Here is a 27,056-nt window from a genome sequence, read left to right as displayed (position 1 = left end):
ACGCAGACACTCGGGCCGAAGCCCATGTACCCTTTCTCCCCTCACTTACCCCTTTGTGGCTACTACTATATATACTCATCCCCCTCCTCCATTCTAGGGTTAGCATAGGTTTAGCTCATTTTAGAGATAGAGCTTTGCTCATCCTTGTGGTTCTTCTCGATCGAGAGACCGCGGCCTCTACGGAGAAGATCCACGCTTGGATTCAAGACCCCTAACGGGAAGATCCCTCACGGATTCAAGGCCTCCTCACGGAAATGAACTAGTTACCTCTTGTATCCCCCTTTGTTGGATTTGGATCATGTATCTCTTTGTGTTCATGGATCTAGCACATGTGTGATCGTTCTTGTTGATTTGAGTGTTTCCTCTCGTGATTTCCCTCGTGTTTCCCCTCGTGTTCTTCGTGTTCTTCGTAGGATCCCCTCCATTTCATGAAAGATCGGCCTTAGGGTATCCACCCTACATCAATACTACAGCTCAACACAGCATAACAGAGCACTAATTATGAACACATGGATGATCTTGTTCAACACTTGCACACTAGCATACCACCAATCCATTCATGACCACTAGCTACCAACACTTGCTCACATGGAAACAACCCCTAGCATGCTCCAAATCCATTACAACTAGCTACTACAACATCACGGTCAAACAGATCGGACGATCTAACCCTATCACATGAACAGATCTAGCTAGAACTAGTAGAGAGGAGGTGGTGATTGAATTACAAACGCCATCGGAACGGGCACAGAGGAGGTGCCTGGCACGTCGGAGAGGAGGAGGAGATAACCCGCCGGAGTAGTTGCGCCGCTTACCTCGTCGTCAAAGTGGATCTGTGCCGGGGGGAAAGCTCGAGAGGGAGGAAATGGTGGCGGGAGTTTTGCCGCGACGGTCACCCTCGATATATAGGGCAACCGAATCGGCTGGCGGTGACTCGAATTCGTCCCGCCGCTTTTTCAGAGATGCGCCATCGCTCCCGCCATCTCTCTTCCCTACACGGCGCGACGTTTCCCTCCCCTGCATCGCTCGAGCCTGGCTCGCTGGAAACAGCCGAATCGACCGTTCCTAGTGAGCCTGGCTGAGGGTGCTTTGAGATTCGTGCGATGCGGGCCAAACAGTAAACACACGCATCCAAACAACTCATTTTTATCCCGCGCAGGCCTGACCCGACCTAGGTCACGGGTCAACTTACATGTGGATCGTCCCCAAACCCATCCGAAGCTACCTACAGTAGCTAGTTTCCACGAGATTTTATTCGAGAAACGGGATTCAGATCTCGTGGCGACACGTTCCGACATGCTACTATGCCTGATGACTCCTCCATTCCATCCTCCACGGCCAAGAAAAGAAAGGAAGAGGGTAGAAGCGCGTGCATGTTCTCTGCATGTTCCTTCCCGCCAAGTAGCTAGCGAGAGTGTGAGTGCCAACGCATAAAGAGGCACGCCACTCCGATCTCTCCAGACTCCACCTCCTAGGTCATGATGGCTCAGCGCAGCGCGCTCCTCCTCCTCCTCTCCACCATCTTCGTCCTCCAGCTCCTCCTCCCGGGGACTAAAGCCGCAGCAGCGCCGACGACCACCTCGCCTCTCGACGACGACGCGGCACAACGACAACCGTCCTTGCAGAGTCGCCGTGGTCGTCCCACGGCCGCTAGGAGGCTGCTGCTGCAGCAGCAGCCAAGCAGCGCCACGGCCACCAACTCCTTCGACGTCAATGGCGCCCGTCACGCGGCCGCGGCGGCTAACGCGAAGCCGAGCGTGGAGTTCAACGCCGGCGTGAAGCCGCTGCCGCCTGTGGGGAGATCAAATGCAAATCCCCGGAATAATTAGTTGGTTCATCATCAGCTAGCACGCTAGCAACCTCTTGGTTCCTTCTCTTAATTACCTAGCACTCAGGACAGGAGTAGTAGTTGGAGACTATTTTGTGTATAGATACTAACTAGATATGAGTTCTGCTGTTAAATGAAACTGTTTTGATGGATTTCCTTGCCTCCAATTTTGTTGATTTAACCTCTCTTATTCTAAATCAGCTCCACTTCTGCTAATTTCAACCCTCTTGGTCTTGGATAATCACTCGTTAGTCTGAATTGACAGCACATCCAAACCGTCACTCAGAAAGAACCAACCCAAGGAGAAACAGCAAACTTGCACAAGAAACGACGTAATAAACAAAACACTATATTTGAATCAATAAATAAATGTAAACAAATGTTAGTCTAAATGATTTAAATTAAACAAACAACATGATCTATGAGACTATAAGTCTATAACATGTGTTCCAAAGCCACTGGTAAGTTCTCAAGTTGAGGAGCCCAATGTTCACAGCTCTTCAAGCAGCAACATTTGTTTGCCTCAGGACTAATTAAGGAGCCACAGATCAACGAAGAAGAGTCTTAACCACTTCATATGATGAACCTCCTCATACCAAAACGGAAAAGTTACCAGTTATACATCACACAAACCACCGACCTATTCTACAAACCTTTCGGACTCATAAGCATTGATGATCCTGCTTGCCTGCAGACCTGCCAACTAACACTCTGGAATTATTGCTTAATATACAAAATTAGGCCGAAACTGACACCTTTTTAGCCTGACAGTTGCTATGTAATCATTGCCGCTGGACCGACGGTGATTGCTGCATCTGAACCGGAGGGAAGAACCCAATGCCTGGTGTTGGAAAGAAACCAGTTGATGTTGGAGATTGCTGCGGTGCCTGCGGAGACTGCTGCTGCTGCTGCTGCTGCTGGGTCTGGCTCTGATTCTGGGCTGGTGAAAGAGGAGGTGGAGGTGGCGGCCCACTTGGTCTTGGAAAACCTGGAGGTAGCATGTTCGGCAGTGGAGGTGGCATAGAGCTGGCCAGCATCCCAAAAGGTCCCATTCCGAACATTCCTCCACCATTTTGACTGAATTGCTGCAGAAGTGGCGGCAGCATAGGTGGCAGTGGAGGGGGAGGTGGTGCAAATGCGCCCGGTGCTTGATTTGCCTGCATCGATGACTGCATGCCTCCAAGAGAAGTAGGCGCTGCTCCATTCTGCTGTGCCTGCAGCAATTGCCCAAAGAAAGGGGGAGCACCCATATCACCGGTCTGCGTAGGATTCTCGATTCTAGGCCTCTTTGGTATCTGGAAGCCTGGAGGCCCTTCCGAGAGCTCTACGGAAGGCGAGCCGCCATTCATGGAAGCAGCTTGTTCTGCAGCAAGGGAGGCCAAAATGGAGGAGAGCACCTGCTCCGGAGATGCCAAAGATGCAAGTTTATCTGCCATAGCTGCTGCCGTTTTCTTGGGCTCATCATCTGCAGCACTGGCTGTGGCGGAAAGCGGGATTGCTGGATGTGGTGGTTGAAACTGGGGACTTATTGGGCTTATTGCTGCATTCTGCATCATCGCAGCAGTCTGCTCTGACGGGATAGTGGTCATGAGCGTACTAGAACTAGACCATGCCACATTAATGGCATGGGCACCACCAAATCGTTGTCTTAGTTGCACGGCATGTTCAGCCTCTGCTCGAGCAACCTGTGTCAAATAACTCTAATTAGCTGCAAATCACTTCAGTAATTTCTTAAATAACTCCTAAAACGGACACTACAGAGACAGACAAAAATAGTGCAAACTGAGATGGTAGATAGCAATGTTAAAGAAAGTTAATTGTAACCGGAAATCCAACTCAGTGCCCAGGCTACAGTAACAAGTGACCAGAAATGGATACTAGATATGCAGAGAACCTACATGTTTGGGTTCTGAACATGTAAACATATCCCTCCCAAGAGAACCCCCGAACTGTCTAATGCAAGCTGGTTAGCTTCACAACTCATAAGAACATGTAACCTGGAGCAGTCTAAGCGGGAGGTGACTTGCTGTATTGAAAAAGCCTGTTTGGGTTCTGAACATGTAAACATATCCCTCCCAAAAGAGCCCCCAAACTGTCTAATGCAAAGCTGGTTAGCTTCACAACTCATAAGAACATGTAACCCGAAGCAGTCTAAGCGGGAGGTGGCTTGCTGTAATGAAAAAGCCTCCCGGCAATGGGAGCTTGCAAGCCATAAGTGGCAGATTTGTGCTTGAAGTGGGAAGTTAAAACATGCAAGTCAACATTTACCCACTTCCCAATCAGACCATGGCTAGCTTACTAGTAGCTTCCATTGCAAAGCAGAACCGTACAGCAGATTCAGTAGTTGTTACCTACCCTATTAGAGGGTCTCTACCAGATCCCTTAAAAGCTACTCCCTCCGTCCGGAAATACTTGTCGCAAAAATGCATAAAAATGGATGTATCTAGAACTAAAATACATCTAGATACATCCATTCCTTCGACAAGTATTTCCGGACGGAGGGAGTATATTTGAGGGGGTGAATTTTCGTTTATGGAATTTACCCCTAGCTAGCAGATCCCCTAAACGTATAACTCCTTATATAATTATAAGGAAACATCCCTTGAAAAGGACACCCTCTGGACTATGTTTAGTCCAACGAGGGCAACTCTCAGGATAAACAGGGGATACACTCGGCTCCCGTCCGACCACACCGCCACCACCGGAACCCGCACCGCCGGCTGTCCGCCACCCCGATGACCGAGAAAATGGGACCCCTCCCCCTCCAGCCACCCTCGCTGACGCCAGAGTCCCGCCGACGGCGGAGAATTTGGCTCCGGCGCCGCCGCACTTATTGAACAGCCGGAGGAGCCGCCGCGTCTGGTGTGCTTCGCCATCATGGGCTTCATCACGCGCAAGCTCGCACAAGTCATGCTGCTCGCTGCACCAGCCTGCGCCGTGGCCACCGCTCTGAGGCCAATGCACGCCTCTTCGTCGCCGACAACAGCCTCCCCGCAGACGCACGCCTGCACGGCTCCTACGAGGCGCTCCTCGACGACCCAGTCCCTGTCCAAGCCGCTCGTGTGGGGCCGACGGTCAGCGTTCGAACACAACCGGTACCTCTAGGAGGCAGCGGGGCAGTCACGCCCCGGATCCATCGCACGGAAGGCCTTCTTTGAGGAGCACTATGCCAGGAAGCGGAAGAGCGCGGATGTTGATGAGGATGTCGAGGACGACGAGGGGCGTGATGTTGAAGGGGAGGCTACGTACGGCGGCGTTGAGGCCTGGTCGGCAGACTCCTCGTGTATGACGGATGAGCCTGCTGAGAAGGAGCCTGCAGTGTAGATTCGGGATGCTCCGGATTGCGGCGCCATTGCAATGCGTCTCAAGAGCTGACAAACCGGATTGTGGCGCCATTGTCACACAAGCAGCATGAGCTGCAAGTTGCTGAAGCGACAAATGGGTTGCAGTTGGATACTGAATACATCGTGGCTGCTGTTCATACATTTGAGAAGCAAGCGTTGCAGGTGACTTCTCAAATGAGAATTTTGTTCATAATGTGCAGTTCAATGGTACTAAGGCCCTGTTCGGATCTCCTCCACGATCCAGCCAGCGAGAAGCCACCCGAACGGGCCAGCTCCGAGAATCCCGCTTCTGGAGAACGAGGGACCCGCAGTGTAAATTTCTGGAGCAGCCGAAGCGCAGCTTCGCGTAAACGAGAAGGGGAAGTTGCTTTAAATTACGTTGGAATGCCGTTCCGAAGTGGCATCCGCGAAACTTTTTCTTCTCTTCGTACAGTTTTCCTCTCGTGATGAGCCACCGAACTGGGCCTTGGGCTCGCTTTCTGGGCTGTCAGCCCATTCTGACCGAGAAAAGCTGCTCGGTGCTGCCGAACGCGTCTTTCTCCCTTCGGAAGCTGGTGGCGGCTGGCTTCTCGGGAAGCTAGCTATTCCGTGAAGCTGGAGAAGATCCGAACGGGCTCTAAGTATTTCAGAGCATGTGAAGTATTTGCAGGAGAGTTCGATTGTCAATCAGGGTATACCAGATTCTGTCAAGAAAAATAGGCATCCGAGGGTATACTAGAGCTGTGTGTGCGTATGTAGTGTAGGTGTTTGATGAATTGTGTGAGCCAAATATAAATATGGGGGATTGAGTTTTAGGGGATCTGCTAGATGAATCAAACTTTAATCCCCTAAAAATTATAAGGAAATGGGATGCGTTTTGAACTTTTAGGATAGGGGATCTGCTAGAGATGCTCTTAGAGAGGATTCTCCTTGCATACACAACTATGCCAGAGGATTCTCTTTGCATATACACGTGCTTCTTATATTGTTTTCTTTCCTTAACAATTATTACACTACTCAATACTTATCCAAAAATCTGCAAACTTCAACAGAATGTCAATGACACAGCAAAATTCTAGCTATGCCTGCATATCATGGAGCTCTTAACAAGCATCAAGTTTCTATAATGGTGCCCAAATCATCGCAAGATGGACAAATATGGCTGGCACAAGGCAAACAGGAACCATAATGAGGACGCTGATGAATCCAATAAAATGCACAACACAATCATGTATTTCCCTAGTGAACTTTCACTTCTAGTTGAGCAATAAGAGCAGAAGGCATCAGAAAAAAATAATGACCGCGGATGTGATCTCCCAGGCCAGATCAAGAGTTCATGACAGATGAAAAAGGATGATACCATGTAGTGGGTATGAGAATATTACTTACTTGCAACTGATGGCGAAGAAGCTCCGACTTTTTTTCCTATTACATACAAAAAAGAAAGAATATAAAGCTTCGTTTGCAAGCTAGATGGTATGCATAAACAATCAGGATAGAACATTTCAAAGATGATAAGAAAGGTTCTAAGGACCTCTTCACTAAGGGCTTCTTTTAGGTTACTGATCAGGGTTATCCTTGCCGCATCAACACTTTCAAGTTGCTCAATGCACTGCTTCAGGATTGCTTCCTGTTCTTGAAGGTTGGATATCAGCGACAACGCTTGCTGGATATCTACGGAAAAAATTACTCGAGCATTAGCACTACCTATTGGATACTTATACTCGAGTGATGAAGTGAAAACAAATTATGATGTCGCATTGTATTATACTCCCTCCGTAAAGAAATATAAGAGAGTTTAGATCACTAAAGATTAGCACTACCTATTGGATACTTATACTCAAGTGATGAAGTGAAAACAAATTATGATGTCGCATTGTATTATACTCCCTCTGTAAAGAAATATATGAGCGTTTATAGATCACTAAAGAGTGATCTATAAACGCTCATATATTTCTTTACAGAGGGAGTACTGTCAAAGCATCAGAATTTTTTCGAGTCCGGTTTTTTCTTACTCTGGAGACCCAGAATTCTAGTGTAATTTCAGGTTCCAGATTATCAGAGGTGAATAGCTCAAGAACATGGCTAGGGGAACTACTAATAGGAGCCTATTCTTGTACTCTATAAACCATGCAAAATATATATACTCCCTCCGTTCCCAAATATAGGTCTTTTTAGATATTCCAATGTGACTACATACAGAGCAAAATGTCTACATTGTAAAATATGTCTATATACATCCGTATGTAGTTCGTATTGAAATCTCTAAAAAGACTTATATTTAGGAACGGATGGAGTATATGGTTTTGATATTAGCATGCAAACTACAATTATGACAAAATGGACATCAAAGAGCCACTATTTCGATGCATAACATGAAAATAACGTGAATGTTGTGTATTAAAGGAATACAAATACATTAACCATCATCATTTCTTTCATTTAACGTGCCCACGTGATCACGGCATTATGAACGATTCATCAACATACAAATCCTCTCCATTTCCATTATTTTTATCAAGAACACCCACCAAATCGTAAGTATGTGTTCCCCACTAACCTATTTCACTCAACATGCAAAAAACATCCACCTCAACATGCAATCATGCATGGAAAAGACCCACCTCAACACGCACCCATTCATGGCAAAAGACCCACCTCAGCATGCAACCATGCATGGGAAAAGACCAACCTCAACACGCAGCCATTCATGGCAAAAGACGCACCTCAACATGCAACCATGCATGGGAAAAGACCAACCTCAATACGCAGCCATTCATAGCAAAAGACGCACCTCAACATGCAACCATGCATGGGAAAACTATTATGCTACATATATTCAATAAATATTTTACGCTATACAATAATCAAATATAAAAAAGCGCAGCCTGGTGCACACAGCTCCCGCTTGCGCAGGGGTCCGGGGAAGGGTCAAATAGATAGTCAAAAGACTCAAATACAACAAAACATATATATGTTCAGTTTTAGTTCTCATATTATTAATCCAAATATTCATGTTCCAATCTCATCGAAATATATTCAATTCCCGCAGCAGTGCGGGGTAGCATGTAGTAGCTTTATAAATAGTGATGGAACTGGATGTAAAATAGTACTGTAACAATCATGACACAAGACACATCAAGATAACAAACGCAAGAAAAAAAAGCGAGTTAAACATTACACGATGGCAGGCAGTTGTCCCTAACATTTGTACTTAGTGAAGCAAGCAAAATCCTTACCATTAGTACAAGCCTCATCTACATCTTTATTCATCTTCTCCAAAACACCCACTGTAATCTTACATTTGTTTAAAGCTGTGTCTTCGTCAAAATATTGATCAAGTACAGATTGGTATGCGGTTATAATCTTTTCAGGCATCCCGCTAACAGTCAGTTTCTACAGTGAAAGACAAACAACAACAAGAGCTATCACTCCCAAATTCATCCCAATATACTGAATCAATAATAAGTACAAGAGGAACAAAAATGATGTCAGTGGAAAAGAATTGACACTTTACTTTTATTATTGGACTGGAATCCCTCTGAGAAGATTTCGAAACTGAAGAGGGCTTGGAGGTAGGATTTGAAGTAGTGCTGTTGTTATTTAATGCAGGAGGATTGTCACCAAGAATGTCCTTCAGACTTTCACTCCGTGTTCCAAAAACCTTCCGCTCGTCCCAAATCCCTATCTGCAGATACAGCCCAACAAAATTGAGAAGTTATTCTTTTGGATCTTGGCCTTGCAATCACAATAATGAATTTATTTCTTAAATTCACCACAAAAGGTAATTTCACTCTTGTAGTGCGTGAATATCAGGATAATAGATGAATAGTCAAAATAAAATACAACAGCATGATATGCATCCTAATAGTTCACTGAACAACTAAGTTGATGGTAACTGTAGCATTATGATGGCACCGCCACATTTTCACCCCCTCAGAATTCCTGGAAAAGTCTAGAGAACAAATGGACTTTCTTATAACTATGAAATAGAAGCAACTTACTAATCTTGCCACTACTTTCTTTCCATCTTGTCCCCCATTTTCGTAGAAATCTTTCAGTAACCCAGGAAGAACCCTCCAGAACTCATTCACAAATTCTCCTCCCTTGCGTTTGCTGTTTTGCAGGATGTCATTTGACAGATACAGGAATGATACTTTCTTATCGGTTGTTGCATTATTAAACTGCCTCTGCCATGTATCAACAACCCTTCTGGCTCTCTTTCGATGAAATATGCACCAATTCGAAAGTGCTGCTTACGAATAAAGGAATACAATAGACAAGCTGCGGCAGTATATATTGCATAGCATAGGATAAAGAAAAGCAACTAACTAAAGCTGACATTCGATACTCCAGAAAACTGGAATTTATCCATGTCATACGAAAATATAATCAGAGCACAGAATGTAAGTAAATCAAAGTTGAGTATACCATCATATAAGAAAGTGAGACACATACTCATACTTCCACATGTTAACAGAATTCTTTGCCATATCTGTAACCTGGCCAACCACATGTCAATATCGCAATCTCAGTCATCCCGTTTGACTTTGATAATTAACGTTTTCGCATATTAAATACCTACTGGCAGAATTAGAAGGGTTGGAGACCACAAAAGGAGGGAGTACTATGCTTAAAAACTCGAGTCGTTTGCAAAGAAACACACCAAAGTTTGTATTTTGTAGCTTCACAAGACTTGATTAAATGTTTGAAATGATAAACAAAGAGTAACTTTTAAGTTTTTTAAATGATATAACATTAGCATATAGCATGTATAGCATGACGTGCCTTAGACTTATTTACAGAAGACACAAGCACAAAGATATGCAAACAATCATATGATCCACATTTTTGTCCATGGAAAAGCATTTGCATGATGAATGCTCTCTTCTTCCTCAAACTCCAAATATACCCTTTCCAATAAATTGTCTATTGTGATTGTGTAACCAATGATGGTGTAAGATACAGTTCAGCCAACTGATTAATTGGCTCAAAGTCAAGGGCATATGATCGACAACATTAAAACAGTTGAGATATTTTGTCAATGCAACCTCAGTGGATCAGTGCAGAAAAATGTTACTGCAATCCTGGAGACATAATAGATACATACCATCAAAATAATTATGCCATAAAGATTGTTCAAGCAACTAACCAAGTGGAGTGGGGTAGGTCAACTGGCAACCAGAAGGAATAGTTTGATTTTGCAAACCACATTCTAACTCTAATCCCATGTTAGAGGAAGCGGCGACGTTAAAAGTTGTGCAGACTAATTTGCTAGCTAGGCAACGAGAACTCCAGGCAACCTAGAGAGGGCTACTGCACTGCAATTTAGACTCCTAACTGTTCCTGCCATCACATGTCATTTCTTGTAGAGACCATCATTCAAAGTCAACAGTGCTAAACATTTTATCCCAGGATTTAAAATAGAAGGAAAGCAAGCATTGACAGCACAAACACAAGTACTCAACAGACCAAAATTACCGCACAAATTTTCTTTCAGACAAAAAATTACGAAACGAACTTGATACGCCACGATACTGATTGGATATCCGAAACATGTACTCAGGCTCATTTATATACATTTCAAATACGACAGATAAAACTAAGTTTCTCATATAAGAAGCCTGGGAGATCAAAATAATAATCCAGGAGCTACAGAGATATTAGTCAGTTTACAACTACACCCATATGCATTCTTATGAGTTGTACTCGTGCTTTCCGTCAAAAAAAAAGTTGTACTCGTGCGCACCAATAAACAATACTAAGCATTTATGGAGAAAAGAAGACCGTTCAAATTAACCAATCAAATGGCGCAGGCATGGAACACCACGGGATCTTGTAGGGCAGTTTTTTGTCCTCTTCCACCTTGCAGTTTAGGGTTCTATTCACCATAATACTAAAACAAGCAAGACTACAACAAGGAGAAACCACAAGCTATGCTGCTGAATTTGCGAGCGTGCGATAAGGACGTCTGAATAAATAAAAAGGATACTCTGGATGCTCGCCGCTGAGCTGCTGAGCTTATTGAGCTTCTCGGAGAGCCTCTCCTCGGTGAACGAGCCGCCGCCGCCGCCGCCGCCAGTTGGTTCCGCCTTTGCATCTGCCTTCGCGGCCGCCATCAGGAAGGCTCCGCCTAAGTCCGCTCCTTCGCGGACCCGCTAAAACCCTAGAGAAATATGCACTCCCTGCGCGGGCAAGATCGAATCAATCTTGGCGTAGAAAAATCGCGAGAAGAAGATATCAGGAATCCCGGAGAGTTCCGGTTAAAGGCTGGAGCTTATCAGAGAATATGGGCAGAGAGGTGCTGACCACGGTTGCGAGCTCCCGAGCTTGAATTTGCCGCCGAAGAGGAGAGGGCGGAGGGGGAGGGGAAGGGGGCCTGGGAAGGCGAGGGAGGGAGGGTTTGTTCTGGTTTTGGGGTGGTTTCTCTCTGGTCTGTGTTCCCTCTTCGGGCTAGTTTTGCTGCCTAATAAGAATTCAAGATTAGGGTTTTATTAAGTTGAAATACAAATAATAATTGTAAAAGAAATCAAATAGAAAGCTAAAATACAAACGATTATAATATAATAATATATCGAAGAAACGGAAGACCACGTGAACCACGGAAACGCGTCCGGGATAAGTTACCATTTCTACTATAAAAGCCGTATACGTCTGTCTGTGAGTTGTAAAGCGGGTGATAAGATAGAACCCGTGAACAATAAACAGAAACGCGTCCGAGACATGTTACCATTTCTACTCTTAGAATCGTCTATGCGTGTTTGTGAGCTGTAAAGCGGATGATAAGATAGAACTCATGAACAATAAATGGAAACGCGTCGGATACAAGTTACTGGTTCTACTCTTAAACATGTCTATGCGTGTTTGTGAGGTGTAAAGCATGTGATAAGATAGAATTCGTGAATAATAGAGATAAGTATAGGAACACTCATGTGTGACCGCACTGCTTGTGGCCGTTGAAAATTACTACTTTGAAGATATAATATTAGTAACACAATGATATATACAACGCCTGGCAAAAAATGATATATATATATATATATATATATATATATATATATATATAGACACACACAATATACACTAAACTGAGGAGCGATAAAACAATGTTATAATCTAATCTCTATAGGTTTGAGTTATCGATAATTTCAAATATGAAAAACCTTAAATGTGTGATTTTGACAATCATAGGATAATCTTAAAGATTCAAGTTGTCCATGATTTTATTCTTAACCAAGATTCGTATGATCCGAGTGGAAAAAATGAGTCAGTTTGGTTTTGATCATTTTAAAGGTAACACACCCGGTAAAGATGATTAAGCATGTAAAACCTTAACACGCCTGTTTATTTTATTGTTCTTAGTTACTATTACTAGAAAATACTTTGTGTGTTGCTGCTTTAACTGGGTGATGAATATTTGGGTTGATAACATATGAACGTAAATTTACAACACGCATGACTTATTATATTTAATTATGTATAATTGTAAAATATTTATTGAATATAAGTAGAATAATTAAATGGAAAATATTTTCTCATGCATCATTGAACATTGTAGTGGGGTTTTTCTATGCATGATTGCATGTTGCGGTGGACCTTATCCCATTCAGGGCCAGTTCTTTTGGGCAATTCTCCTAGAATTGACCTCCTCCCTAGCTTCTCCCAAAATTGCCACTTCATCTTTTTTTACAATTCCTAGCTAGTTAAGGTCTAATTAGCTGGGAATTGTAAAAAAAAATCAAGTGGCAATTCTGGGAGAAGCTGGGGAGGGGGTCAATTCTGGGAGAATTGCCCAAAAGAACTGGCCCTCCTAATTGTACGGTGAGGTGGTCTGCTTGCATGTTGAGACAAATACGTTAGTGGGAATGACTCCCTTAGGTATAGAGAATTGGCATTGCAAACTGGCAACGACCTCCAGAGCGGTGTTGATCGGGTGATGAAGATTGTGGAGAGCACAAAGCCTGATAATCTTCTAAGCTAGTGGGATTAACATCAACTAAAGTCATGATCTCTCCAAACCCACTTTTGTCAAAAAAAATCATAAGACCGAATATTCTCCAAAGTAGTGGGATTATTTTTATCTCAAGTTGACACTCTTCCAAACCCACTTTGAATAGGATAGCAAATGTCATTATCAATAATAGATTTGTCATGAAGCTCGAAAAAAAATTCAGGATCACAAGAAGCATTATAATTATCTCCCCACTCATGTTCATGATAAGTAGTAGTAGGCATAACAAAATCATCATCAAAAGTGCATAAAGGCATAGTGTAGATAGTTTCTTGCAATTTTATTATATTAGAAACATAGAGAAGTGGAGACGAGGTTCCTCTCCCGTGGTAGTTGCAAGTAGGAGCAGCAAGCACATGCATATTATATCTATTAGAATCATCATGTGCCATGGTAAAATGCAACCCATCAATGTAATCCTCAATAAGTGCAAACTTCTCTGAAATAGTATGGTTGCTAGAATTCAAAAAGGTCATAGGACTATCAAGTGTGGGTGCAATAGCAACAATTTCATTCTTGACATAAGGAATTATAGCAAGTTCATTTCCATAAACATCAATCATAGGGGCATTGTTGGGGAACGTAGTAATAATTCAAAAAAAATCCTACGTGTCACCAAGATCAATCTAGAAGATGCTAGCAACGAGAGAGAGGGAGTGCATCTTCATACCCTTGAAGATCGCTAAGCGGAAGCGTTACAATAACGCGGTTGATGGAGTCATACTCGTTGCGATTCAAATCGCTGAAGATCCGATCCAAGCGCCGAACGGACGGCGCCTCCGCGTTCAACACACGTACAGCCCGGGGACGTCTCCTCCTTCTTGATCCAGCAAGGGGGGAGGAGAAGTTGAGGGAGAACTCCAGCAGCACGACGGCGTGGTGGTGGAGGAGCTCGTGGTTCTCCGGCAGGGCTTCGCCAAGCACTACGGAAGAGGAGGAGGAGTTGGAGAGGGGGAGGGCTGCGCTAGGGGAAGGGTCACGACTGCCCTCCCACCCCCTCACTATATATAGGGGGAAGGGGAGAGGGGGAGGCACCCTAGGGTTTCCCCTAGGGGGCGGCGGCCAGGGCAGATTGGATCTCCCTAGGAAAACCCTAGGGAGACTTGCCCACCAATCCAAGCCAGGTGGAGGCGCCCCACCTCCCCAAGTAACGTGGGAAAGGGTGTGGGGGTGCACAGCCCCTTAGTGGGCTGGTTTGCCCCCCTCCCCTTGGCCCATGAGGCCCTGCAACACTTGCCGGGGCCCCCGAAACACCTTTCGGTCATGCTGTCCATAGCCTGGTACCCCCGGAACACTTCCGGACTCCAATACCCTTCGTTCAATATACCGATCTTCACCTCCGGAACTCCTCGTGACGTCCGGGATCTCATCCGGGACTCCGAACTACCTTCGGTAACCACATACTATTTCCCATAACAACTCTAGCGTCACCGAATCTTAAGTGTGTGGACCCTACGGGTTCGGGAACCATGCAGACATGACCGAGACCTCTCACCGTCCAATAACCAACATCGGGATCTGGATACCCATGTTGGCTCCCACATGTTCCACGATGATCTCATCGGATGAACCACGATGTCGGGGATTCAATCAATCATGTATACAATTCCCTTTGTCCATCGGTATGTTACTTGCCCGAGATTCGATCGTCTGTATCCCTATACCTTGTTCATTCTCATTACCGGCAAGTCTCTTTACTCGTTCCGTAATGCATGATCCCGTGGCTAACTCATTAGTCACATTGAGCTCATTATGATGATGCATTACCGAGTGGGCCCAGAGATACCTCTCCGTCACACGGATTGACAAATCCCAGTCTCGATTCGTGCCAACCCAACAGACACTTTTGGAGATACCTGTAGTGCACCTTTATAGTCACCCAGTTACGCTGTGATGTTTGATACACCCAAAGCATTCCTACGTATCCGGGAGTTGCACAATCTCATGGTCTAAGGAAACGATACTTGACATTAAAAAAGCTCTAGCAAACGAACTACGCGATCTTGTGCTATGCTTAGGATTGGGTCTTGTCCATCACATCATTCTCCTAATGATGTGATCCTGTTATCAACGACATCCAATGTCCATGGTCAGGAAACCACAACCATCTATTGATCAACGAGCTAGTCAACTAGAGGCTTACTAGGGACATATTATGGTCTATGTATTCACACATGTATTACGGTTTCCGATTAATACAATTATAGCATGAACAATAGACAATTATCATGAACAATGAAATATAATAATAACCATTTTATTATTGCCTCTAGGCCATATTTCCAATAGTCTCCCACTTGCACTAGAGTCAATAATCTAGTTCACATCGTTATGTGATTAACACTCATAGTTCACATCGCCATGTGACTAACACCCAAAGAGTTTACTAGAGTCAATAATCTAGTTCACATCGCCATGTGATTAACACTCAATGAGTTCTAGGGTTTGATCGTGTTATGCTTGTGAGAGAGGTTTTAGTCAACGGGTCTGCAACATTCAGATCCGTGTGTACTTCGCAAATCTCCATGTCATATTGTAGATGTTGCTACCATGCTCCACTTGGAGCTATTTCAAATGGTTGCTCCACTATACGTATCCGGTTTGCTACTCATAGTCATCCGAATAGGTGTTAAAGCTTGCATCGACGTAACCCTTTACGCCGAACTCTTTATCACCTCCATAACTGAGAAACATTTCCTTATTCCTAAGGAAAATTTTGACCGCTGCCCAATGATCCACTCCTGGATCACTCTTGTACCCCCTTGCCAGACACGTGGCAAGGCACATCGCGGTACACAGCATGGCATATCGTATAGAGCCTATGGCTAAGGCATAGGGGACGACTTTCGTCCTTTCTCTTTCTTCTGCCGGGGTCGAGCTTCAAGTCTTAACTTCACACCTTACAACTCAGGCAAGAACTCCTTCTTTGACTGATCCATCTTGAACTCCTTCAAGATCATGTCAAGGTATGTGCTTTGTGAAAGTCTTATCAGGCGTCTTGATCTATCTCTATAGATCTTAATACCCAACATGTAAGCAGTTTTACACACGTCTTCCTTTGAAAAACTCCATTCAAACAACCCTTTATGCTTTCCATAAATTCTACATCATTTCCGATCAACAATATGTCATCCACATATACCTATCAGAAATGTTGTAGTGCTCCCACTCACTTTCTTGTAAATACAAGTTTCTTGCAAACTTTGTATAAACCAAAAGCATTGATCACCTCATCAAAGCGTATGATCCAACTCCGAGATGCTTGCTCCATTCCATAGAAGGACTGCTGGAGTTTGCATACCTTTTAGCATCCTTAGGATTGACAAAACCTTCTGGTTGTATCACATACATCCTTTCCTCACGGAAACCGTCAAGGAAACTTAGTTTTGACATCCATCTGCCTGATTTCATAAATGAAATTGCAGCAACTGCTAACATAATTCTAACAGACTTTAGCATCGCTATGATTGATAGAGTCTCATCATAGTCAACCCCTTGAACTTGTCGGAGACTTCTTTGAGACAAGTCGAGCTTCACAGATGGTGATATTACCATCAGCGTCTGTCTTCTTCTTAAAGATCCATTTATTCTCAATGGCTTGCCGATCATCGGGCAAGTCCACCAAAGTCCATACTTTGTTCTCATACATGGATCCTATCTCGGATTTCATGGCTCATAGCCATTTGTTGGAATTTGGGCCCACCATTGCTTCTCCATAGCTCATAGGTTCATCGTTGTCCAACAACATGATGACCTTTAAGACAGGGTTACCACTCAGAAGTTGTACACACCCTTGTCGACCTACGAGGTTTGATAGTAACTTGATCTGAAGCTCCATGATCATCATCATTAGCTTTCTCTTCAACTAGGGTAGGCGCCACAGAAAACATCTTTCTGTGCTGCGCTACTCTCTGGTTGAAGTGAAGGTTCAACAACCTCATCAAGTTCTATCTCTCCCACTCAATTCTTTCGAGAGAAACCCTTTCTCGAGAAAGGACCTGTTCCTAGCGACAAACATTTTGCCCTCAGATCTAAGATAGAAGGTATACCTAATCGTCTTGTTTGGGTATTCTATGAAGACACAATTTTTCGCTTTGGGTTCGAGCTTTTCTGGCCGAAGCCTATCGACATAAGCATCGTAGCCCCAAACCTTAAGAAACAACAACTCAGGTTTCTTGCCAAACCATAGTTCATACGATGTCGTCTCCACGGACTTAGATGGTGCCCTATTTAAAGTGAATGTAATTGTCTCTAATGCATAACCCCAAAATGATAGCGATAGATCAGTAAGAGACATCATAGATCGCACCATATCCAATAGGGTGCGATTACGACGTTTGAACACACCATTACGCTATGGTGTTCCAGGTGGCGTCAACTGTGAAACGATTCCACCTTGTCTTTAGTGATTGCCAAACTCATAACTTAGATACTCTCCCCTTGATCAGATCATAGGAACTTGATCTTCTTGTTATGATGATTCTCAACTTCACTCTGAAATTGCTTGATTTTTTCAAACATTTCAGACGTATGCTTAATTAAGTAAATATACCCATATCTACTCAATTCATTGGTGAAGGTGAGAAAATAACAATATCCGCCGCGTGCGTCAGCACTCATCGGACCGCACACATTAGCATGTGTGATTTCCAACAAGTCACTTGCCCGTTCCATTGTTCCAGAAAACGGGGTTTTAGTCATCTTGCCTATGAGGCATGGTTCGCATGTGTCAAGTGATTCAAAATCAAGTGACTCCAAAAGTCCATTAGCATGGAGGTTCTTCATGCGTTTTACACCAATATGACCCAAGCGGGAGTGCCCCAAGAAAGTGGTACTATCATTATCAACTCTACATCTTTTGGCATCAATGTTATGAACATGTGTATCACTACGACCGAGATTCAATAAACCATTCACATTGGGTGCATGACCATAGAAGGTATTATTCATGTAAAAAGAATAACCATTATTCTCTGACTTAAATGAATAACCGTATTGCAATAAACATGATCTAATCATGTTCATGCTCAACGTAGACACTAGTGCAAACAACATTTATCTGGGTTCAATACTAATCCCGAAGGTAGAGGGAGCGTGCGATGGTGATCATATCATCCTTGGAAACACTTCCAACACACATCGTCACCTCGCCCTTAGATAGTCTCCGTTTATTCCGTAGCTTTTGTTTCGAGTTACCAATATTAGCAACTGAACCGGTATCTAATACCCATGTGCTACTAGGAGTACTAGTAAGGTACACATCAATAACACATATATCAAATATACTTTTGTTGAAGTTGCCAGCCTTCTTATCTACCAAGTATTTGAGGCAGTTCCGCTACTAGTGACCGTTCCCTTAATAGAAGCACTTCGTCTCGGGTTTGGATTCTTGGGTTTCTTCACCGGAGCGGCAACTGGCTTGCAATTCATGAAGTTTCCCTTCTTGCCCTTGCCCTTCTTTGAAACCAGTGGTCTTGTTAACCATCAACACTTGATGCTCCTTCTTGATTTCTACCTTTACGGCCTTAAGCACGACGAACAGCTCCGAGATCATCTTCCCTTGCATGTTATAGTTCATCACGAAACTCTAGCAGCTTGGTGATAGTGACTGGAGAACTTTTTTCAATCACTCTCTTATCTGGACGATTAACTCCCACTTGATTCAAGTGATTGAAGTACCCAGACATTCTGAGCACATGCTCACTGGCTGAGCTATTCTCCTCCATCTTGTAGGCAAAGATCTTGTCAGAGGTCTCAAACCTCTCAACACGGGCATGAGCCTGAAATACCAATTTCAGCTCTTGGAACATCTCATATGTTCCATGGCGTTCAAAACGCTTTTGGATCCCCGAGCCGTAAATCATGGAGCACTAAACTATCAAGTAGTCATCAAAACGTGTCTGCCAGATGTTCACAACATCCACGGACGACGCCAAAGGGGTTGGCACACCGAGCGGTGCATCAAGGACAAAAGCCTTTTGTGTAGCAGTGAGGACAATCCTCAGACTACGGCCCTAGTCCGCACAATTGCTTACAATATCTTTCAGCTTAGTCTTTCTCTAGGAACGTATTAAAACAAGGAGCTAAAGCGCGAGCTATTAATAGACAACATAATTTGCAAAAACAATTTAGACTAGGTTCATAATAATTAAGTTCATCTAATCAAATTATTTAATGAACTCCCACTCAGATAGACATCCCTCTAGTCATCTAAGTGATACATGATCCGAATCGACTAGGCCGTGTCCGATCATCACGTGAGACGGACTAGTCATCAACGGTGAACATCTCCATGTTGATCGCATCTACTATATGACTCATGTTCGACCTTTCGGTCTCTTGTGTTCCGAGGCCATGTCTGTACATGCTAGGCTCGTCAAGTCAACCTAAGTGTTTCGCATGTGTAAATCTGGCTTACACCCATTGTATGCGATTAGAATCTATCACACCCGATCATCATGTGGTGCTTCGAAACAACGATCCTTCGCAACAATGCACAGTTAGGGGGAACACTTCCTTGAAATTTTGTGAGGGATCATCTTATTTATGCTACCGTCGTTCTAAGCAAATACGATGCAAACATGACAAACATCACATGCAAATCATAAAGTGACATGATATGGCCAATATCATCTTGCGCCTTTGATCTCCATCTACGAGGCGCGGCATGATCACCTTCGTCACCGGCATGACACCATGATCTCCATCATCATGATCTCCATCATCGTGTCTTCATGAAGTTGTCTCGCCAACTATTACTTCTACTATGATGGCTAATGGTTAGCAATAAAGTAAAGTAATTACATGGCGTTTACATTGACTCGCATGTCATTCAATAAATTAAGACAACTCCTATGGCTCCTGCCGGTTGTCATACTCATCGACATGCAAGTCGTGATTCCTATTACAAGAACATGATCAATCTCATACATCACATATATATAATTCATCACATCCTTTTGGCCATATCACATCACATAGCATACCCTGCAAAAACAAGTTAGACGTCCTCTAATTGTTGTTGCATGTTTTACATGGCTGCTATGGGTTTCTAGCAAGAACGTTTCTTACCTACGCAAAAGCCACAACGGTGATATGCCAATTGCTATTTACCCTTCATAAGGACCATTTTCATTGAATCCGATCCAACTAAAGTGGGAGAGACAGACACCCGCTAGCCACCTTATGCATCAAGTGCATGTCAGTCGGTGGAACCATAATTTTTATAGCAATATTTAAGTATGGCAAAATTTTCATATTTGTAAGGAGCATTATCATGCGTTTTCAAGCAAAGAAGCAACTTCATAAGTATCCTTAAAAGCAACAAATTCTTCAGTTTGCTCAATATCATAGTAACCATAAACATCATTAGCATAAGATGCTAGGATCATATTATCATTAGACTCACATTGAAAGGGAAAGGGAAGGTGCTTTTTGTCTTTTCTGGAACAACAAGTAAAATCATATACAGAGCACAAATTCCAAGCATAGCAATATAACGTATTTATTTAATCCTGCAAGTCACTACTGCAGGATGCTGCTAACGCGATACTACGATCAGAGACCCTTCGACGAAACTATGCGCGATGCATTAATCGCAAACGAGGATGTAAAAAAACATCAAAAAGATGCAAAACGTTTGAGATGGCGGAGCCATCAAACACGGTTCCGATTTTAGTTACGTGTGCGATGCAGGGCACACGGTAGATCCATACGAATTGTTTGCGATGAGACAAAACAACATAAACGGGCAGCCATATCAATATGTGTGCGATATACGGCATACAGTTCGCTCCGATGAACTATTTGCTATTAGGGAGTACAACATAAACGGTTAGCCAGATCAAGGTGTGTGTGATATACGGCACACGGTTCACTTGGACAAACTGTTTTTGATTAGGCAACACAACAGAAATGGTTCAACTTAACAAGATGTGTGCGATATGCGGCATACAGTTCACATGGATGAACTGTTTGCGATGAGCCAAAAGAACACAAATGAGTCGTGTAACCAAGATGTGTGTGATACGCGGCAAACAGCCGACTCGGATGAACTGTTTGTGATGAGAAATTACAACACAGACGGTTAATACAGTTAGTTCGTATGCGATTCTGTGTGTACAAAAAACTTTGAAAAATGCAAACTAGTTGCTTGCGGTGGCTAGGAGTATCGCACACGATGCGTCTGCGGGTACTCAAATGCAATGATTAGTAAGTTACACATACGTTTCCTTATGTTAACACGTGTGTGAATTTGCAATATGGACAGTTAATATGCAAATGCCTTCTGGACACTGGGCACACGCTTAAACTCAATGAACTGTGTAGGATACTAATACTTTCCATGAAAATTTAAGAACTTGGCTAACAGCATTTGAGTAACATATATATAGTGGTTACACTATTTGACAATAGGAGGATCTTTGTAACACGGTTTTGACAACCATATGGTCCATATCTACATACTTAACATAGTAACAACTATCACATTTTAAGAGGCTGAGGGCCAACAACCATATGGTCCATATCTATATACTTAACATAGTAACAACTAGCACATTTTAATAGGTTGAGGGCCAACAACCACAACTATCCGCTGGAAGCAGCTTGATCACGGCGACTCGACATCTCGCCAATGAAAAGGAAGAGCCCTCCTGTGCCTTGGTAGAGTATGAGTAGAACAGTGTCTCCAATTTTCCAATATAGATGCATTGCCACGGCAAGCGAGAACTTGTTAATTTGAATAGTTCCATTTCTGCAGGAAATGTAGTACCTTGCAATCACTTTGGCGTATTAGCAGGCACGAGTGTAATTCGACACGCCGGGAAATCGATCCAGGAACTGCTACAGCGGGCAATTTCTGTTGAAATGTAGAATAAAAACCAATTGTAACATACCGTTGAAGATATATATAGTTTATGAGCATCAACATTAAAATAAGACTTTTTACCAGCGTTTTGTGCACACAATTGGTCTTGTTCAATGTGTGCACCATAGGTATAATTAATCTCATCCAAAATCCAGCGTTCATACGTTGTGCTATCTTTGTCAGATTATCAACAAAGTTTATGACATGCTTCAAGTCCTTCCAGTGAAATTTGGTACGCTTAGTAACATACAAATACTTCACTATGCATCCAACATATCATGTTTAAAAGGTGGAAAGGTATTATTTATTCAGAACATGGCAGAAAAATATATAGTGTGCATAAATTGGTAAATAGAATTTATTACTGCCTATAAACAGAGTCAGAAAATGAAATCACAATTGGTTGCTTAAATAGTGATCAATTAGTCAGAACAAATAGCCCATTTTTGCTAAGTAATATGCCAGCATGGAGAAAGTTGAAAGTACACTAATCTTGATCAGACTTTGATCGACTGATGACGTTGGGGAAGTAAACATCCATGCTAATTAGACCAGGCTGTGGTGCACGCACTAGAATTTTATTGACAGCTTTCAGTTCATAACACTTAGACATTTTTCTGCAAAGGTCCGCATCAAAATAGGAGTGACCATCTTTATCAAGTTTTACGCTAACCGTCATTGTAAATCCATGTTGCGTTGTCAATATGACATCCATGGAGTCATCAACAAAGTAAAGCCCAAGATTTCCTTCTACTCCTGTTCTTGCAAAGCAAGTGATGTACTGCTTGAAATGAAAATTAAGATCGTAAATTAGATATATTGAAATAACAGAGCAAGATGCAAATATGGGAGTAACTGATAAAACAAATCAATATATAGATGAAAGCAAAGTACAAAAATATATAATTAAAAATAGATAATGTAACAAAGATTTGATGCAAATATGAGAGTAACTGAATGAAGAATACATCATATATTTTCCTAATATGGGGGGGGGGGGGTCGGCTTCGACATCTAGGTTGCACGTGGCACCGTACCTTTTATCCAAATGTAGCAATGGACAGTATATGTTCATAAATTTAGGCCATGCCGACCGTGGTAGGTTGAGATTGAACATACCAAGCGCTCCCTGAAGTCAACCAGAATGGTGAGATAGAACTTCATTTCCGACTGGCCGCGACCACACTTGTCCGATTTGTGCTCGCACTGTGGGCACATGAATGAACACCCACGAATGAGCTAGAACAAAAATGAATCCACAAGGATTTCCGCCAGTTGATTAACAGCAACGGAAGGACTACGATAAGAGATGAGTGAATATTTCGCTAAGTTGATTACCTTCTCCATGAGAAAAATCCCCGGCCCAATGCCACAGAAAACCCCAATCGACCAGAGTCTAGAATGTCGGTGCAGATAGGCGGCGGGAAGCAGTAGGGGTGAAATCCCGTGTCGTTTGGAGCGCGACCTCCACCCGCCGACAACAGCCGTCGAGCTTAGGGTGGCCGCCGCGATAGAAGTTTATGAGGTGCAGAGTTGCGGGGGAGTCCGCGGCGAGTGGGTGGGGACGAAGTGGGTGAGGGTTTTCTATTTCCTTTTGCATATGTGGGTGAACACACACGGTTCGCAGAGGCGACGGAGATGAGTCATGTGCGATAGTAAATCACCAAGATTGAATGGGAATCCAAATTTTCTTTGTCCTTTGTCCTTGAGTTTTTTCTATGATGAACATAAACCCTGCAAATCATCGTGTTCAAATTTGGCACTTTTCCGGGTTCATTTACAATATTTAGGGGATTATGTGCATTTTCTAGGCATTAATGCACATAATTCAAATTCAAATAATCGGTGCATGAAAAGGTGCATGAAAACGGTCTGGAAAACCATCATCGTGCTATTTAGTAAATTTTCATGCCTTTTACAAGGAATGGGCAGATATTTCAACGAAACATGTTTACTGGGTACTATACAAAAATGAAATACATGCTTGGAAAACATGACGCCTGGCGTGGTGCGGGTATGGCCTCATCATGCCGTGGTAAAAATTTGAGAATGTTTGTCTTATGTCGTCATGCACGTCATTCATGAATCAAACCATCATCCGAGGAAATTTCATGGTTTCGAGGGGGAAATCAGCAAGATTGAAGGGGCCGGGAATCCAAATTTCCTTCCTAGCTTGTCATTCAGTTTTTTCTACAATCAACATACCCCCTTGAATGCAACGTGTTCAAATTTTGGCATTCTTTCGGGCTCATTTACCATATTAGGGGATTATGTGCATTTTCTAGGCATTAATCCACATAATTCATATTCGAAAAATTGATGCATGAAAAGGTGCACAAGAATGGTCTGGAAAAACCATAATCGTGGTATTTAGTAAATTCTCAAGCCTTTTACAAGGAATTGGCAGAGATTTCAAGGGAATGTGTGGCAATAGTCAACCACAAACGCGTCATTTACTGGGTTATCAACTATAGAAAAATGAAATATGTTCTTGAAAAACATGATACTTGGCATGGTGTCATGGTATGGCCTCATCGTGCCCTTGTTAAAAGCTGAGAAGGTTTGAATTATGTCGTCATGCACGCCCTTCATAAATCGAACCATCACCGAGGAAGTTCCATGCTTTCAAGAGGGAAATCACCAAGATTGAAGGGGGATCCAAATTTACGTCCTAGTTTGTCATTCATTTTTTTCCAACGATCAACATACCGACTCAAATGCAATGTGTTCAAATTTGACATTTTTCCGGGCTCATTTACCATATTTAGGGGATTATTTGCATTTTCTAAGCATTAATGCACATAATTTAAATTCGAACAATTGGTGCATGAAAAGGTGCACAAGAACGGTCTGGAAAACCATGCTCGTGCTATTTAGTACATTCTCATGCCTTTTACAAGGAATGGGCAGATATTTCAAGGAAATGTGTGGCAATAGTCAACCATAAATGCGTCATTTACTGGGTTAATAACTATACAAAAATGAAATACATGCTTGGAAAACATGACGCCTAGCGTGGTGCCATGGTATGGCCTCACCATGCCCTGGTAAAAATTTGAGAATGTTTTCCTTATGTCATCATGCACGCCTTTCATAAATCGAACCATCACCGAGAAAGTTTCATGGTTTCGAGGGGAAATCACCAAGATTGAAGGGGGATCCAAATTTCCTTTGTCCTTCGTCCATGAGTTTTTTTCTACGATGAACATACACCCTGCAAGTCACCGTGTTCAAATTTGGCACTTTTCCGAGTTCATTTACCATATTTAGGGGATTATGTGCATTTTCTAGGCATTAATGCACATAATTCAAGTTCAAACAATTGATGCATGAATGGGTGCACAAGAACGCCTCGAAAACCATGCTCGTGCCATTTAGTAAATTCTCATGCCTTTTACAAGGAATGGGCAAATATTTTGATGAAATGTGTGCCAATAGTCAACCATAAATGTTTGTTTATTGGGTTTTCAACTATAGAAAAATAAAATAAATGCTTGAAAAACATGACGCCTGGCATGGTGCCATGGTATGGCCTCACCATGCCCTAGTAAAAATTTGAGAAGGTTTGGATTATGTCGTCATGCACGCCTTTCATAAATCGAACCATCACCGAGGAAGTTCCATACTTTCGAGAGGGAAATCACCAAGATTGAAGGGGAATCCAAATTTTATTCGTCCTTTGCCCTAGAGTTTTTTTCTACGACGAACATACACCCTGGAAATCATCATGTTCAAATTTGGCATTTTTCCGGGCTCATTTACCATATTTAGGGGATTATGTGCTTTTTCTAGGCATTTAGCGCATATAAATCCAATCCAGCTACAACTGCACGGGTGTGATGTGAGGGACGCGGATTGTCGTTCGATCATGGCGCATCCTACGGTGCACACGTGCGATTCGCGTGGCTGGGGTTTTGGCCAATCATAATGCAACACACAATAGGCTCAGCGCACACTGTTTCCGGAAGCGACCGAGATGAACCGCGTGCGATAATGAACGAGCAAAATTGTAAGGAAAGCCAAATTTCCTTTGTTGTTTGTTGTTGAGCTCTTAAAAATCACCGCACTGTACGGCTGCCCGGCCCCTTCGTCCCAGAGCTCTCTCCAAGCGTAGTTCAAGGCACCGCGACGCACAGTAACTAGTAAGGAAGCGATGGCATCCCGCTGCGCCGCGTTCCTCGCCGCCCGCGACCGCACACATGGTAAGGAAGCGATGGCATCTCGCCATGCCGAGTTCATCGCCGCCGGCGGCCACACAGTTACGTGGGCGGACTTTGAGGCTGCCATGGCCGAATGACCGGTAGATCTAGAGGCGGCCAAAGCCGCACATAAGGAGCGGTAAAGGCAAAAAGCAGTCAAGAAAAGAGAGTCCCGCTGCCGCAAGAAAGAAGAGGCCGCACACCATGGTGAGGAGAGCTTGGCGGAGATGGAAGCATGGTGGGTTGCCGCCTACAAGGCCGGGAAGGAGAACGCCGGCGTCTAGCCAGCATGCCCCGATGGCAGCATGTGAGAAGTAGTCAGTGCGTGTGTCGCCCGTAGTCTTAGAGAAAATTACCAGTAGTATGATAACCCACAAGTATAGAGGATCAATTGTAGCCTCTTTCGATAAGTAAGAGTGTCGAACCCAACGAGGAGATAAAGGTAGAACGAATATTCCCTCAAGTTCTATCGACCACCGATACAACTCTACGCACGCTTAACGTTTGCTTTACCTAGAACAAGTATGAAACTAGAAGTACTTTGTAGGTGTTGTAGGCTAGGTGCAAGATAATAAAGAGCACGCAAATAAAAACTAGGGGCTGTTTAGATAAATACACAACTACGTTAGTTTTCGTAGAGAGCTTTTTGTCACAAGAAAGTTATTTGTCCCTAGACAATCGATAACTAGACCGGTAATCATTATTGCAATTTTATTTGAGGGAGAGGCATAAGCTAACATACTTTCTATTCTTGGATCATATGCACTTATGATTGGAACTCTAGCAAGCATCCGCAACTACTAAAGATCATTAAGGTAAAACCCAA

The 27,056-nt window shown here is 43.3% G+C and overlaps 1 protein-coding gene across 2 annotated transcripts; it reads right to left on the bottom strand.

The window, feature by feature from the left end:
* Nucleotides 1–2,161: 2,161 nt before the first annotated feature.
* Nucleotides 2,162–11,615, bottom strand: LOC109757858 (uncharacterized). 2 transcript variants are annotated; one of them, XM_020316695.4, is made up of 8 exons: nucleotides 11,461–11,615; nucleotides 11,144–11,336; nucleotides 9,156–9,403; nucleotides 8,669–8,839; nucleotides 8,391–8,547; nucleotides 6,686–6,825; nucleotides 6,541–6,576; nucleotides 2,162–3,513 (listed from the first exon to the last, which is right to left on the bottom strand). In XM_020316695.4, the coding sequence occupies exons 2-8, from the start codon at nucleotides 11,268–11,270 to the stop codon at nucleotides 2,611–2,613; spliced, it is 1,782 nt and encodes a 593-aa protein (XP_020172284.1). In that variant the 5' UTR covers nucleotides 11,271–11,336; nucleotides 11,461–11,615; the 3' UTR covers nucleotides 2,162–2,610. The 2 variants fall into 2 exon arrangements, with proteins under 2 accessions (XP_020172284.1, XP_040245459.1); XM_040389525.3 differs by having other exon boundaries at nucleotides 11,144–11,360; nucleotides 11,461–11,596.
* Nucleotides 11,616–27,056: the final 15,441 nt, after the last annotated feature.

Source organism: Aegilops tauschii, chromosome 5 (genome assembly GCF_002575655.3).
Source record: "Aegilops tauschii subsp. strangulata cultivar AL8/78 chromosome 5, Aet v6.0, whole genome shotgun sequence".
Lineage (NCBI taxonomy): Eukaryota > Viridiplantae > Streptophyta > Magnoliopsida > Poales > Poaceae > Aegilops > Aegilops tauschii.
The sequence above is the reverse complement of the archived record's forward strand: the minus strand, read 5'-3'. Positions and strand labels throughout refer to the sequence as shown.